At 43.0% G+C, this 15,726-nt stretch overlaps 1 protein-coding gene across 3 annotated transcripts; it reads left to right on the top strand.

Moving 5' to 3' along the window:
- The first annotated feature begins 46 nt into the window (after window positions 1–46).
- LOC102783123 (dipeptidyl peptidase 9-like) lies at window positions 47–15,068 on the top strand. 3 transcript variants are annotated; one of them, XM_006792043.3, is made up of 21 exons: window positions 47–212; window positions 2,445–2,535; window positions 3,578–3,822; window positions 5,603–5,715; window positions 6,878–7,051; window positions 7,663–7,831; window positions 8,203–8,313; window positions 8,502–8,630; window positions 8,781–8,842; window positions 8,935–9,035; window positions 9,145–9,322; window positions 9,510–9,669; window positions 9,873–9,952; window positions 11,048–11,218; window positions 11,571–11,706; window positions 11,860–12,005; window positions 12,283–12,429; window positions 12,587–12,739; window positions 13,180–13,322; window positions 13,569–13,680; window positions 13,801–15,068. In XM_006792043.3, the coding sequence occupies exons 2-21, from the start codon at window positions 2,480–2,482 to the stop codon at window positions 13,891–13,893; spliced, it is 2,679 nt and encodes an 892-aa protein (XP_006792106.2). In that variant the 5' UTR covers window positions 47–212; window positions 2,445–2,479; the 3' UTR covers window positions 13,894–15,068. The 3 variants fall into 3 exon arrangements, with proteins under 3 accessions (XP_006792106.2, XP_087708851.1, XP_006792107.2); XM_087852725.1 differs by lacking the exon at window positions 47–212 and adding an exon at window positions 2,172–2,271; XM_006792044.3 differs by lacking the exon at window positions 47–212 and having other exon boundaries at window positions 2,445–2,530.
- Window positions 15,069–15,726: the final 658 nt, after the last annotated feature.

Here is a 15,726-nt window from a genome sequence, read left to right as displayed (position 1 = left end):
AAAAACAAACGGATCGAGTATATCCGGGTTAAAGGTAGTAATTTTCTAACGTTGCTCGGGTTTGATTCACAGTCTATTTCCGCGTTGCTATCGTTTTAGCATCAAGCTACCTGGTCTCTGAAAAGTAGTTAACTCTAATTAATCACGACTTTTCAACACAGACGTCTATTCGACAAAAGGAGATACAGCTTCAAGGTCTCCGGGCAGAAAGTGTAAGATGGAAGCGAGTGGTTATTTTTTGTTTTGCTGTGTTTCTTACGTTTTCTGTTTTGTGCTCTTCTGGTTTACCCAATAGCTAGCTTGCTCGTTTCTGTTCTGTTTAATGGGTGGCTAACATGTTAGCTCCCAGCAGCGCATCACAGCCACAGGGAGTTTTATTATTGGATATAATATATATGCATATGATTATTGGATGGTTAGGCTTTGCAAAGTTTGGCGCTTAGGACACACTCTGCCAGAAGTTTTCTGTTAGCCTGTTATTAACTTAGACCTTTAAGTTTACTAGCATAAGTGTCAGCCTGGGCAGAAATAGTGAAAGTGAGTCGCTGTTTCTAACGCGAATCTGCGTTTTTATGGTGTCAGTGAAACATAAAAATGTACAGATGTAGAGGACACGGATGTCAAAAATGAAACGCGAGGTTCTCACGGTGTCTTTTGTGGAGTCAAATGAGTCTAATCTACATTTAAGCTAGCAGTCAGTAGAAGTTAAATACAGTGACACAACACTTTCTTGATGCCCTGACAGGTGTTGGGGAATATTCAGTAACATTTTAGCCTGAGGACTGTAAACGTGTAATTGATATTTTAAGCACCTCATTGTCTCCATTTATCAGGCACTAAATTCTTATTTTAACCATATGTAATACATATTTACATCATCAAGCTATGTTATTTTTTCTTGACTTGTATACTCTCACTGGACATTTATTTAGGTACACCGGGCTAGTTGGACTCCCTTTTGCCTTCAAGACTGCTTAAAGTCTTTATGGCATAGACTCAACAAGGTGTTGGAAATACTTCTCAGATATTTTTGGTCCATATTGACATGACTGAAATTGTCAGCTGCACATCCATGATGCAAGTCTTTCACCACATCCCAAAAGCACTCTATTGGAGATCTGTGACTGTGGAGGCCATTTGAGTACAGTGAACTCATGTTTAAGAAACCAATATGAGATAATTAGAAGTTTGTGACACAGTGCGTTATCCTGGTAGAGCAGGTACACTGATGGACATGCTCAGCGACAGCACTGAGGTAGGCTGTGGTGTGTAAACAATGGTCAAATTGGCCCTAAATGTGCCAAGGAAAAATCTGCCACACCATTAGGCTACCACCAGCAAGAGGCGTTGCTACAAGGCATGAAGGATCGATGCTTTCATGTACAGTCAAGAATCATCGGACCAGGCAATGTTTTTCCAATATTCTGTTGTGCAATTTTGTTGCGCTCATTTAAATTCAAGCGTCAGTTTCCTATTCTTAGCTGACAGGAGTGTTAAATGTGTGGTCTTCTACTGCTGTAGTCCTTCTACTTCAAGGGGTTGTGAATCCAGAAACGCTCTACTACACTATAACCTTAGTGTTTTTGTTTTTTTGTTTGTTTTTTGAGTTCCCGTTGCCTTCGTTTATGAAACAGTCTGGTCCTTCTCCTCTGACCTCTGACACAGACAATTGCTGCTCACTGGATATCTTCTCTTTTTTTAAGATCATTCTCTGGTAACCCCCAGTTGAGGTTGTGTGGGGATTTTCCACACAGGAGGAAAATCCCAGTAGATCACCAATATCTGAAATCGTCACACCAGCCTGTTTGACACCAGTAACCATGCTATGTTCAGAGTCACTTAAATCCCCTTTCTTCCACATTCTGATGGTCTGAGTTGCTGCCATGTTATTGGCTGATTAGTGTCAACAAGCAGTTTAACAGGTGTACCTGAAAAGGTGTCGGGTGACTGTATATCATTCCTACTATTCCCAGTTTGGCAAAATCCCTGAAGTTGGCTAACTTCTGGAAAAATACTGCCGTGTGTGCTGTACACTATGTTAAGGATCCAGGCAGCAGAACAGCCTACAGTGCTGCAGTAAAATGCGGAGTTGCAGTGTGAAATTTGCCACACTTATGACACAGACGCTGTAGTGTTCGAGTCATGCAGCTGAGTCACACTCGGTGAGGCTTCACATGAGAAATGCTCAGCTGGAATATGGCAAGCTGAAGAACAGCAGCTTCTCCATGAAGAAGTGCAGAGATGTGGGACAAGAGCGGGGCCTCAACCCCAGTAACACTTTCACTGTTCATAGCCTGTGAGCTTAGCTTAGCTTATGGATTGCTGTAGTTTCTGTTTGCTTCTGTTATTAGACCGAGTTAGACGAGCTGTCGCCATGCTGTTGAATTTCTGTGATCTGGAAAGAAAGTTTCCCAGTTTTTATTCGGTTGCCTGGTGTTTTACAGGGTGTCAGGTCTGGTTCAGTCTGGTTGAACAGTTAATGCACAGAGTAAAGAGGCCGAAAATTGAAGACAAAACAGAAGACGGCGAGGTAAGGTAGGTGAAGCTATCTGACTGTCATTTGGTTTGAATTTTCAGCTCAATCAAATCATTTTGTAACCATTTTCACAGGTTTAATGAACAAAAAGTTTAGAAAAGCTTAAAGCTAGTATTAAGATTAACATGTTCATCATTAGAATAGAAGTATTTTCTGACTAATTTAATTAGCTTTGTAGATATTTGATCACAGACTGAAGTATCTCACAAGCTAAAATACTGACCTGCTGGTGGGGTAAATGGACCAGTAAACACCAAAGTCTTTAACATCGGTGCTGAATTTCATGCCAATTAATAGCAGCATTTGTTGACTTTAAAAGCTCTCTTAGAGGATTTATTTCAACTGCTTAAACCATGGGTGTCAAACATAAGGCCCGGGGGCTAAAATCGGCCTGGCAAAGCGATCCAGTCCAGCCCCCTGGTTAGCTTTGGAAGACGTGAAGCAGCCCGTAGTTGTTTAACTTTACTGTAGGTTTTGCAGCTGATTAGGACTTTCATTCATGTAATCATCATCACCCAAGTATCACACAGGCTGCTTGGACTTATGTAATTTGGGCTGTAAAATTACAAAATTATTCAAATCATTCAGGAGAAGTTGGGAAGCATGCATGATAAAATCTAGGAGGAGCCAAATTTTCTGTCTGTGTTCAGGCAGCAGTGCCTTGTGAATGTTTTATTCCACCATGATTTCCCAAATAACCCCGATACTCTCTTCTTCTCCTGAATTTTGTCTGTAGTACAAGCGGTAGCAGAGTTATGGTCGTTTAAAGAATGGGCCCGTAGAAATTACATGTATTTTTCTTACATTAAGATATTTCAGGGATTAAATGCTTAGTTTAATATCTTTAGACTAACAGAAAGGGGAGTTTTAGTGATCTGGCCCACTTACAATCAAAGGGGTCTGTGTAGGGCCCATGATGTAAGGTGAATTTCACATCTGTGGTTTAGAGTGTTTCATATATTTAGAAGCCTAATGGTTTTGTTTTATTTGTGGGCTGAGCGTAGGCAGATCACGCTAATCGGTATAAATGTCTGTCGACAGTGTGAGAGCAGCACTGGCAGGCATGACCGGGGTGGACGAGCTCTCAGACAGCACAGAGGTGGTGGAGATGGAGGACGTGAGTTCCACCCAGTTCCAGGTGGAGAAACATACGTGGGATGGCCTGCGGAAGATCATCCACAACAGCCGCAAAAACACCGGCGTGGTTATCAACAAGGCACCGCACGACTTCCAGTTCATCCAGAAAGACGAGAGCAGCCCGCACTCTCACCGCATCTACTACCTTGGTGAGCGGCGGTAACTGAAACCTGAGGTCTGACACATGAATGGCTGAATTAACATGTCATTTTCCACAAGCGCTGTAAGAAGCCCGAGCTCACAGAGGCATTTTTTAGCGGCCGTGACTTGTTGGCTTGCAGATTCAGTGGCTTCCGTTCAGTCTCTTTGAAAGGTAGCACACGTCTGTGAAAAATCTGTGGATGCAGCTGGTGAGTCAGAGCTGCCAGCCTGCACCTGTTTTCGAGCTCATTTGATTTCCACAGAGCTGCACTGGCTTTAGTGTGTGCTGGAAAAAAATGTGGAACAACATTTTGCATTGTGGACATATTTCTGCTTTTTTTCCCCCCTCGTCTTGCAGCTGTAGCACACAGGATTCTTGTAAAATGGCTGCTAGTTTTTGTTGCTCTGAGTTTTACATTTTGATACCTGGCTATAGTAAGCTGTGTAATCTTGACTAATTTAGTCAGCTATAACTGCTAACCATAGCTGATGGTTTGGTTATTTTGTCCATTATAACCAGTCAGACCTTAACAGTTACCGCCTGGTCTGAATGCTCTTTTTATATTTAGACCTTCACTGTGACCAGAAGTGTGTGGTAGATGTTGATCTCATGCCTGTTTTTTATCTTCGTGGTGTATTTATGCTGCATTAGCCATCATCCTTTAATTGCTGTTTGCCTCCCCGACTGTCATTTAGCTGAAGTTACATAGTTTTGCTGTAGAGCCTTCCCAAACTGATTTAATAGATTTGTTGTTCAGTCTCAAATATAGCTAGCCGCGCAAAAAACAAACCAAAAACACCTACCTCGTGCTTTTAAAATAGCTTCTTACCCAAGTTTTATTCTTTCCTTTCTGTGAACTGCATAGTTGGATTATTAGAACATTTTATAGCACACAAATGTGTTGTCTTTGTCAAACATCTGTGATGACAAACATCAGCTGCCATTTTTCTTTTTTTTATGCAGCCACAAGACAGCTGCACACAAAAAGCGAACTGTACACTTACATGGACAAACCTTTTTGATGAGTGATCATGTAAGACAAGACAGTAAGGGTCTTGTCTTGTCATTAGTTGTTGTTATTATTATCCTGTCTCCCTCCCCTCACCTCCAACCGGTCGCAGCAGATGGCGGACCCTCCCTTAGCCTTGCCATGCTGGAGGTTTCTTCACTGTGGGTGTTTTTCCTCCCCACTGTTGCCAAGTGCTTGCTTAAAGGGGTCATCTGATTGTTGGGGTGTTCTCTGTATTGTTGTAGGGTCTTTACCTTACAATATAAAACACTTTGAGGTGACTGTTGTTGTGATTTGGTGCTATATAAATAAAACTGAATGGAATTGAGTCTTAAACCTGTCTCTGTTTAAGACTTTACTGCAGGATTTTCACTGTAAGCTGGTGACGTGTACGTGAACACACTGATTAGATGGGAGACAACACAATCAGGTCTAAAACCCCATGGAAACCCCTGATTATGGACTTTGGGTTTTCTTCTATTATATTTTTTGGGCTTTCTACCCTTTATTTTGAAGGGGCAGTGGAGAGAAAATGGGAAAGAGGCACAGGGGAAGACGTGCTGTGAATTGCCTCAGGGCAGAATTGAACCTGGGCCTTTGCATTAGCCCTATGGCCCGAGGGTTGCTCATCTTGGCACTCTGTGCGGTATGTTCCTCAGTAAGAAGCTTGTGTAAGCCAACACTACTGCTGCGAATGCCGGTCGAACCAGAGCGCGCCTACAACAAGACCAGCTCGCCTTGCTTCGTCTGATGCCTTCTGTGGTATGTTTCCTCACAGGAATGCCTTACGCCAGCAGGGAAAATGCGTTACTCTACTCAGACATTCCCAAGAAGATCCGCAAAGATGCCCTGTTGGTTTTGTCTTGGAAACCAATGCTGGATCACTTTCAGGTGAGGAAGAATTTTTAGTCCTCATCTTGCTGTCCAGTTGGATGTTTTGACATTAGTTTCAGATGTGTTTTTGTGCATCGTCATTTGAACAGTGCATTTATTTAATAACGTTGGCATTCTTTAACAAAATATAAAACACTGTTGAGCAGAATGAAGTAGAAGTTGCAAAAGAGCCAAAAGGTAATGTCCCCAAATGAGGATGCAGGGTCGCAGGAGGTTAAAGGGGCTTACTGATTTTTTGCCCTTTATTTACAGTGATGATTTTAAAGTTTGTACTTGGAAAATGTTTAAGAATTACAGGTGAATTTATATAAAAATATTTCTTGAAAGTTGAGAGCAAAGACTGTCTGACCTCATAAACACCATTAACTTGCATAAAACTTTACAGTGTGAATGCATGGAAGCTTCATGTCGGGCTCAAGTCAAGCACCAACCAGGTGAATCCACTGATCCGCTGGGTTTGACCGTGCACCTTCTCAGTTAGCAGCGAGTGCAGCAGAAAGCAGAGGGATGGTCACTGGTGTCACAGGGCCAGCTACAACTGAGGGATTGTGCAGCGGAATTTACATTTGATTAAAAACCGGTCATAATATAATGAATGAGTCTGACTACAGCTGTATGTTGCTGTTGTCAGCTGAGGGAATGCTGGATGAAACAGTCTCTTTATCAGACGGCGTCTGGTCTGAGAGGCTGTGTAAAGGACCTGTGAAATATTAATGTGATGTGTTTTTAATTTCCCCTGAATAAAACTATAGACCTGGAAATGCGTTTGATATTTCCCCTTTAGGACTATTTAGTTATTTAGAGGTTTATTGTGAGCCATTTCCTAAATAATTGCACCTCTCCTTATGGAGCTTAAAACTGCTGTTGTAAATCTTCTCCTGAAGACAAATTAACTCGAACACTCAGGTCACATGAGACCACATGATTGATGTTAATTGCTATCCAGCTGGTCTGCGCTGATTTCACAAACAAAGCGTGCTCCTGCTGAAGCGAGAGAACAGCTTTTATTTCCTGGTCCGCAGAGACGCTCTCTGTAATTTAGGAATTTAGTCATGTTTTGTTTGTATGTTTTTGTTTTTCCACGGCGTGAACGAACTGTCTTTGACCTTGACTTTGGTCACCGTCACGTTGTGCGTTCTCTTGTCACTCCTGACCTCAGGCCAGCCCTCACCACGGAGGCTTCTCTCGGGAAGAAGAGCTGCTGCGAGAGAGGAAGCGTTTGGGGGTGTCTGGCATCACTTCCTATGACTACCACCGACCCAGCGGCCTCTTCCTGTTCCAGGCCAACAGCAGCCTGTACTACTGCCGTGATGGTGGCAACAGCAGCTTCATTGTGAGTTAAAGGCCAGTTAAGTAAGACTCTCACTGCTGCAGAGCACAGGCTGAAAATTACAGACCCGATGAGGCTAGTTGGGAAGGACATCTGATTTTTGTGCATCACTAAATATAAAAAGTTGCAGTTTCCCTTCACTCCATGTATCTTGAAGTTTTCTCCATCCCCCTCAACCCTGCAAAGCATCAGCAGGGATCAGAATAAATCCATGATAATAGACAGATCGATACTTTACTTTTCCCCAAGCGGAAATTCAAATATCCAGCATCTTTATTTAAAAAAAACAAAAAACATCCCTCTGGCCAAAAATACAGAATCATCTAATTAAATAATGTTAGTAATAGTGATAAAAATACAATATAAACAGGAAAAATGTCCTATTCCAGTGGGGACAAGTTGAGATGTGCTCCATCACAGTCTTAAGTCCAACCTCCGGCTTTACCCCCGACACACAGCAGCATAAAAGAAAGCACTGGCCACCACAGTGTGATTAAAATATATGCAGCATCTCCTCACACACACACCAAATGACCTCAGCTGCTGCAGGAAGAAGAGGCGGCTCTGCATCTTATAATTAATGTTTCGTTTTTCTTTTCTTTTTTCTTCCCCAGACTTCTCCGATGAATCCCACAGAGATTACGAGCCAGAATTCAGGCACACGTATGGACCCCAAGATCTGCCCCGGTGACCCCAGCTTCATCGGGTTCATCAACAACAATGACATTTGGGTGACTAGTGTTGAGACGGGGGAAGAGAAGAGACTCACCTTCTGCCACAAAGGTGTGAACTGCGACTGTGACATTTATCAAGTTCCCTTCAACTTTTTCCTTTCTTGTAGTTGAAATGGTTCCCTTAAACCAACTAAATCGACTCAAAAGCATCTTTAATTCATCCTTTTCTCTCTTTCTTTGTTGATGGTATGTTTGGGACTGTGAGACAGTCGTTTATATTAGTTATTAAATAAGTTGTTGTTAGTTGTGGTGCATGAAGCCAGTGATGGCACCAGATATTTACAGAAGCATAACAGCGGCTGTTCAAGTCAGCCACAGCACCGTAAACTTAAACTGGAGGTCAAACCCTGGTAGGGATGGCACAGGTTGCTTAATGTAAGCTCACTCTCGTGTTTTGTCTCTCGGGTGTTTTTATTGTAGGTATCGATAACCCCAAAGAGGATCCTAAATCTGCCGGCGTAGCCACTTTTGTCACCCAGGAAGAGTTTGATCGCTTCACTGGATACTGGTGGTGTCCGGCTGCTCATCAAGGTGAGTACATTGATTTTGTAGTTATCATTCATTAGAAAATGACTCATAATATTTATTAATACAGTTTTTGTGAGACCGGTCGCTTCTTCATGAAATTATTTCTACAAGCTTTCATGTTCGGTTTCTTCCAAAGACCTTTAAATAATCCTCACAGCTGCTTACTTTTCTGGCTGTTCTCATTGGTTTAGAGGCAGATGGCGGGAAAACTCTACAGATTCTCTATGAGGAGGTGGATGAGTCTGAGGTAGAGATCATCCATGTCCCGTCTCCAGCTCTGGAAGAGCGCAAGACAGATGTGTACAGATACCCACACGCAGGTATCAAATCAGCAGAAACCTACACAAAAGTTCTACATATACTTCTACATGGCTTAACTCCTAATGCTGGGTGTAGCCTGTGTTTATATGTGCTCCTGTAAAATGTTTGCTTATATTTTGGTACATAAATCAGCTTACTTTCTTTTTCAGGCAGCAAAAATCCTGATATCACCCTCAAAATAGCAGAAATACGAACAGACAGTCAAGGCAGAGTAAGTGCTCATTCAGAGTTCAGTGGGTTTCCCCCCCACAGTGAATGCAGCACCGATGTGAGCTGGTCTGATTGGTGATTTTCTCTCTTCAGATTGTCAGCACACAGGAAAAGGAGCTACCTGTTCCCTTCACCAGCCTGTTCCCACGTGCAGAGTACATTACCAGAGCCGGATGGACCAAAGACGGCCGATTGTAAGCCAGAAAATGATAAATAGTTAAAAACAGGAAGCCCAGAAGTAAACTTGTCAGTATAGGGCACATGTTCTCGTTGCATCACAGCTCTCCTGTGTTTGTGTGTCAGCGCGTGGGCGGTGATGATGGACCGACGGCAGCAGAATCTCCAGCTGGTCCTGCTGCCTCCTGAACTCTTCATCCCAGCGCATCAGGACGAAGCCAAAAGACGGGAGAGCCTGGAGGCCCTCGGAGACTCGGTCCACCCTTTCATCGTTTACCAAGAGACCAGCGACATCTGGATCAATGTGAGCACCAGCAGCACGTCTTTAGCGAGCCTGGTTGCTTCTCAGATTAGTTTCCCCTCATGTTTCAATCAGCCCGAGTGGCACAGAGGCAGATGTTTGCTGTGAAGTTTACAATTAAGGCTTTACTTTAAATATAATCCTACTCTGGACTTGGATCAAAACCATTTTGTTTGCCTTTCCTACACAGGTCCATGACATCTTCCATCCTTTCATCCAAACCAGTGATGGCGAGATCACGTTCATCACAGTAAACGAGTCCAAAACTGGCTTCTGCCACCTGTATAAGATCACCTCAGTGTTACAGCGGGGCAGCCATCACTGGGCCAAAGGCTACACGCACTCTGAAGGTAACACCACGTGCAGACACACACGAACTCATCTGTACTGTTCATGCAGAACATCTTTGACATGGTTTTAAGTGAGATTTATTTATTTTATGAACAATTCTGTATTCCTGGGATGTTTCTGGGTCTGTAACATCGTTTTACTGTGCTGTTCTTACTGTGCCGCTCACACGACCTATGTGACACATTTGCTCCTCTGTCATCAGATGATTTCAAGTGTCCAGTCAAAGAGGAGGTGATGGTGACCAGCGGGGAGTGGGAGGTGCTGGCCAATCATGGCGCAAAGGTAAAGCCCTGTACATGGGTTCCCACATTCACAGCAGCCACTTAAAACTATAGTTTTATACAAAATAACTTCTCCTGAGTACATAGTGCAGTGGTAGGCAATGTAGTGTCACTATTATATATTAATGTGATATATAATCAATGATATAGAATAAAAATACTGAAGGTTTTATCGGCGCTCGCAGGCAGAAGGATTTATAAGTGCAAGTAAATGAAGGGCGTTTTCCTTCTTTTACAATGAGCTGCTGTCATTGACGACACACAACCTAATTTGAAACAAGGTACCAGCAGCATTAGTGTAACAGTAGTGACACAGCATATGTCACATGTAAGCACATAAGTAGTCGGTTAATTAAGCGCTGTGAGCGGAGTTGGTCGTCTTTATGTTTTTTTGCTCCTGTAACTGTTATGTCGCATCTTCTTCTTCTTCTGCTGCTGCTGCTCTCTGCTCTGTTTTGGGGTCGCCAGAGTGGATCATCTTCCTCCATCTCATCCTATCCCTAGCATTCTCCTCCATCACACAACTGATACACCAAACCTCTGTCTGTCTGTTCTTCCTCTTTTCCTCCAGCCTGGCAGCTTCATATTCAGCATCTTCTGTCTAATTCATCCGCTCTCTCTGCACACATACAAAGCCATCCCAGCCTCGCTTGTCATACTTGTCTCCAAAATCACCCCCTGATCGAGCTGAGCCGATTTACTCATTTCTAATCTTGTCCATCCCGGTCACTCTGAACACAAATCCTCTTGTCGTCTTGTCAGCAGCACCGTCTCCAAACCTCGTAAACCTTCCCTTTCACTCTTGCTCTTCCTTCTGTCACATCGACACTCGGGCCCGCTCCACCCTGCCTGTGCTCTCTTCCTCACCTCTCTTGTACTGTTGCATCAGCACGTATCTGAATATGAGAATAATATTTCTACATTTTGCTTAAAAAAAACTAATAACACACAGACTCACATGCAGATTAGAACAACCTAATAAAGGAGATACTTACTTACTGTTTGGTGTCATAGCTCAGCTGTCTTTTTGTTTGTGTGTAAACAAAATGTTCCAACAGTGTTTTTGTTTGTTTTGTTTTTTTTCTTGTTTGTGCAGCGTTCATCCAGCCCTCAGATTTGGGTCGATGAGGCAGCCAAGCTGGTTTACTTTCAGGGAACCAAAGACTCTCCTCTGGAGCATCACCTCTACGTGGTGAGCTACGACTCGCCGGGTGAAATCGTCCGACTCACCAAACCTGGCTTCTCCCACAGCTGCTCTGTGAGCCAGGTACCTGAATACACACTCGTGTTCCTCGCCAAATCTCCTCTGACCTTTCTACACCTGTCAACTTATTTTACTTTTTTAAAATCTAAGAGTACAAGCAGTTACTGTCTCATCGTTCCTTTTTTGCTGTTTCCTGTAGAAATTTTCACAAATTATGTATCGCCTGCTTTTTCCTGTTTTATCATTTGAATAGCTCTCTTATGCGAGCGAGGCTTTAACAGTATCCAACAGTTTAATGCACATGAGAGAGCATGACACAATGCAGTAAACTTTACATTCAGATATGTGTTTGAAGTGTTTGTGTACACCTTGGCAATGCTTTCTAACTCTGCCTCATCTGTTTTCTTTCACACAGACCTTTGACATGTTTATCAGCCATTACAGCAGCCTGACCACTGCACCGTGTGTCCACATTTACAAGCTGAATGGCTCAGACAGCGACCCTCTGCACAAAGAGCCCCAGTTTTGGGCGAGCATGATGGAATCTTCTGGTACTGAATTCCCCTTAAAATCAAACAGATTTTGACACTTTTATCAGATGGTTTGACACCCTTGCCTCCCTGTTTGTTTAGTTTTCCTGTTCTGCTCATTAAAGATGGACAACAACTTAAAGATTTTGTTTTGGGGTTTTTTGTCGTCTCCAGCTTTCCCACTTGACGGCACACCTCCAGAGATCTTTAGCTTCACGGGCAAGTCGGGTTTCGAGCTGTACGGCATGCTGTACAAACCGGAGAAGCTAGTCCCCGGGAGGAAGCACCCCACCGTCGTCTTTGTCTATGGTGGTCCTCAGGTTCGCCCTCCAACTCCCACCCCATTCATAGGGCCAGATTTACTAAACGAGTCAAAATGATGTGTGAGTGCAGTTAGCAATAAACTGCCTCTTGCAGATGCTAGTAAATCAGTTTGCACGCTTCATTTATATGACCTGATCCTTAATTTCTTTTCAACGTTAACAAAGGAACTCCACAAAAATGCCCACAACGTATCCAGAAAGTATTCACAGCACTTTATTTGTTCCACATTTTGTCATGTCACAGTGACATAAACATACGTTTATTTTCTTCCAGGTGCAATTAGTGAACAATTCTTATAAAGGTGTGAAGTACCTGCGGCTGAGCACGCTGGCCTCTTTGGGCTACGTTGTGCTTGTTATCGATGGGCGGGGCTCCTGCCAGCGAGGCCTCAAGTTTGAAGGAGCTGTGAAGGACAGAATGGTAAATGTCACGAGACAAACATGTACGGGTTAAAGATGAAGATGCTCCTTCCAAACTCTCCTAGGTTTCCTAAAATTCAGGAACACATTAGCCTCTTTTCTTAGTTTTCTTCTGTAGAAACAAAGCAGCCAAGTTCAGTCTTTTCTCCTCTGTCCAGGGTCAGGTGGAGATTGAAGACCAGGTGGAGGGTTTGCACTACATCGCAGACAAGTACAAGTTTGTAGACCTGAGTCGCGTCGCCATCCACGGCTGGTCGTACGGCGGCTTCCTGTCCCTCATGGGCCTCATCCACAGACCCGACATCTTTAAGGTGAAAAAACATTTACTGTCAGATTTAGATCAGCCAACAAGCCGAAAACTAGAAGTTTGATGTGTCAGTTCAGTTTTTCCTCTTTGCTCCGGGAAACAGAAATACCCATTAAAAAATCTAAACACACATTTGTAATACTCTCTTTGTTGTTTAATTAAAAAAAATAGGTCTTCATCACCTGATAAATGACTCTTTGAAGCCCTAGGAGTAAATTATTTGTTCCATCAGATACATTTACCGTATCTTTTCTAAGGATGTGAGCGTCACAAAAATAAAAAAGCTGTATGGATGTTGGTAATCCTGGTGCTTTAGGCAGTTTCTATAATTACATTTCATGCAGAGTGATTGCCGCCTCTGTTAGAGAACAGACCTGGAACTTCACTTTCAGTGAAAGGCAGAAATGATGACGCCGTCTCCCGTGTGATCTCTTTGTTGGTTAGGTTGCTATCGCGGGCGCTCCGGTGACGTTGTGGATGGCCTATGACACCGGCTACACGGAGCGATATTTGGACACCCCCGAAAAAAACCAGAGGGGATACGAAGCTTGTTCTGTGGCTCTGCACGTCGACAAGCTTCCCAATGAGTGAGAAACAGTTACTGCTTTAGTGCATTTATGACACATTATTATTCAGTCATTGTATGTTGCTGCATCCATCAGGCAGCTGAGACTATAATGCACCATTACCTCTAGCAGTACTATATTATACTTTGAGTTATTCTTAAAATTCTGTATGAAGCAGCACAGGAAGAGACTCGCTATTCGGGGTTTGTTTTCTCCGAGTGGTGCAACACATCAGTGTTTTATATGCCCTCTTTGTGACTAATACAGGCCCAACAGGTTGCTGATCCTGCATGGATTCTTAGACGAGAACGTGCACTTTTTCCACACTAACTTCCTCGTGTCTCAACTCATCCGAGCAGGGAAACCGTACAGCCTGCAGGTATGGCCGCTGACTGATGTCTCGCGGGGTTCAAACCTGCGCACTGTTTAACGATGAGACCGGCACGTTTGAAGAAGCAGCAGCTTTGAAACGCTTGTTTGTGGTTTCTGTTTTTTCCAGGTTTACCCCAACGAGCGACACAGCATCAGATGTCCAGAGTCTGGAGAGCATTATGAGATTACACTGCTGCACTTCCTCCAGCAGAACCTCTGATAAAGCCTTTTGACGCAGCAACTTTCCCTCCTCGCTTCCTGTCCTTCCTCCCCTTTTCTCCTCTTTCACATTCCTCCATTTGTCCAACTCCGCGTCGCCTCCTAGATTTTTATAATCTGTTGAATGCAAGCTATGCCAAATCTCATCACACCTTGACTCATGTCTGTCTTAAAGGCACTTCAGCATTTTAGCATCAATAAATCATTACAGGGATCAAATGCAGATGTCAGTACGATGGGCAGGTACTGCCCGGCACTGAGGAGACCTCTTGTAGCCTTCAGGCTGACGGAGGCTTTGGGGAGAGAACCGATCGGTTGTTTTGAGGCACAAAACAAGCAGGGGGCGCTATTCGCCAGAAAGAACTGTAGCTTTCGAGTTTGTAGTCACAGTGGAGTGAGAGAGTGTCACAGTAATGATGATTGATGCTGAACATGCTGCACCAACACAATCAATTCATCAGCAATGCAAAAAGTGCATAAATGGACCTGCAGTGCCCAGTTTTTGAACCTGGTTTGTCTATTTTTTTTCTTTTTGGTGCCATTTTTTTTTTTTTTTAAAGTTCTGCTTTTCTGGGTATCAACTGACAGAGATATCACTTTCCCCCCATGTGAATAAACACTGATGTGAAGCTAGTAAATGTAAAGCTCTGAAAGAGCAAACAAAACAGCGCTTAACCCTCCTTGTCACACACTTTGTAGTCTTTTTGTGCTTTGAGATTTCTTTCTCATGTGCTGTCAGAGATGATTTTTATGTGGCATGCCAAGCCAAATGCCACATTTTTATTGTGTATTAATAAAATTTATACTTTTATTGTTATCTAATCATTCATAATGGGAATGCGTAGCGACTCGTCACTGCTTCCCTCAGTCACGTGCTTTAACTTTTCTCGGGAGCTTCTTTTTCTTCTGCTGCTGAGGACTTTCGCACAGTACATGTTTGCCTTGGTGCCGACAAGCTGACCTGCATGATGTCTGGCAGAGCCGTTGGCAATCTGAGGTGCCTTGCAAGAGTTTAAGAGCGCCCGCTCACATCACCCATATCAGGGAACCTGTTAGAGTACCTCAAGTGTCTGATGAACATCTGTAAGATGAGCTGCCATGACATGGTATCTGTACATGGTTAAATGTACTCTCAGATATTGAAGAAATAAACAGAAGTGAACAATCTTTTCCAAACTCTTCTCACCAGATTAAATGTGTTTTTAAAGGCGTTTCGTTGATCGTTTAGTGCAAAATTGAATTTATAGAATATGCTCATAAAAGTCTGTTAAAAACAGCTCCAGCACTCGCCACTTAAAGTGCTGCTGAAATAATTTTTGCTGACTGTGAGTGATTACGAGATCTGCCCAGCTTTCATCAGGTACACGGGCAGAACCTCAACACTCCCACAGTTACACACACACACAGACACAGGAGCTGCCTCAGTCATCTTATTATACTGTGATCAGTGTGGCTAACAGCTGTCAACTCATATCCACACCTACGTTAGGACCGTTGCTTTCAACCAGAGCACCACCTTGGCACGCCATAGCACCATTTTAACCATATTGTATTAAAAAAAAGTCATCACACAAAGCAGAGTGAATATTATTTAAGGCAGTTCATTATTAAACTTAGGATGCAATTATTAAAATGGACTAAAAACACTTAACACAGTAACGTAAACAGTGCATTGGGTATTTTTAAGTAAACTGAATTTAAATGTGTTCATGAAGACCTAATGCAGGACAGCTTCATTATTACAGAGCTGCAGAGTGATTTAGATTACTTTCCAATTCTGTAATAATTAGATAATACTCTGATAAGAAAAATAAACCTTTAAAAGTTCACTGTT

This window comes from Neolamprologus brichardi, chromosome 15, assembly GCF_056152115.1.
Source record: "Neolamprologus brichardi isolate AB-2024 chromosome 15, ASM5615211v1, whole genome shotgun sequence".
NCBI lineage: Eukaryota > Metazoa > Chordata > Actinopteri > Cichliformes > Cichlidae > Neolamprologus > Neolamprologus brichardi.
Note: the sequence above shows the minus strand (reverse complement) of the source record. Positions and strands in the feature narration are given on the sequence as shown.

Bases quoted from the DNA above. Each gene is read 5' to 3' on its own strand.
- LOC102783123 (XM_087852725.1), top strand. From the start codon at position 2,175: ATGAGAAATGCTCAGCTGGAATATGGCAAGCTGAAGAACAGCAGCTTC. The intron at 7,832-8,202 runs GTGTGAACTGCG...TTTTTATTGTAG, and splicing joins ACTCACCTTCTGCCACAAAG to GTATCGATAACCCCAAAGAG. The intron at 13,681-13,800 runs GTATGGCCGCTG...TGTTTTTTCCAG, and splicing joins GGAAACCGTACAGCCTGCAG to GTTTACCCCAACGAGCGACA.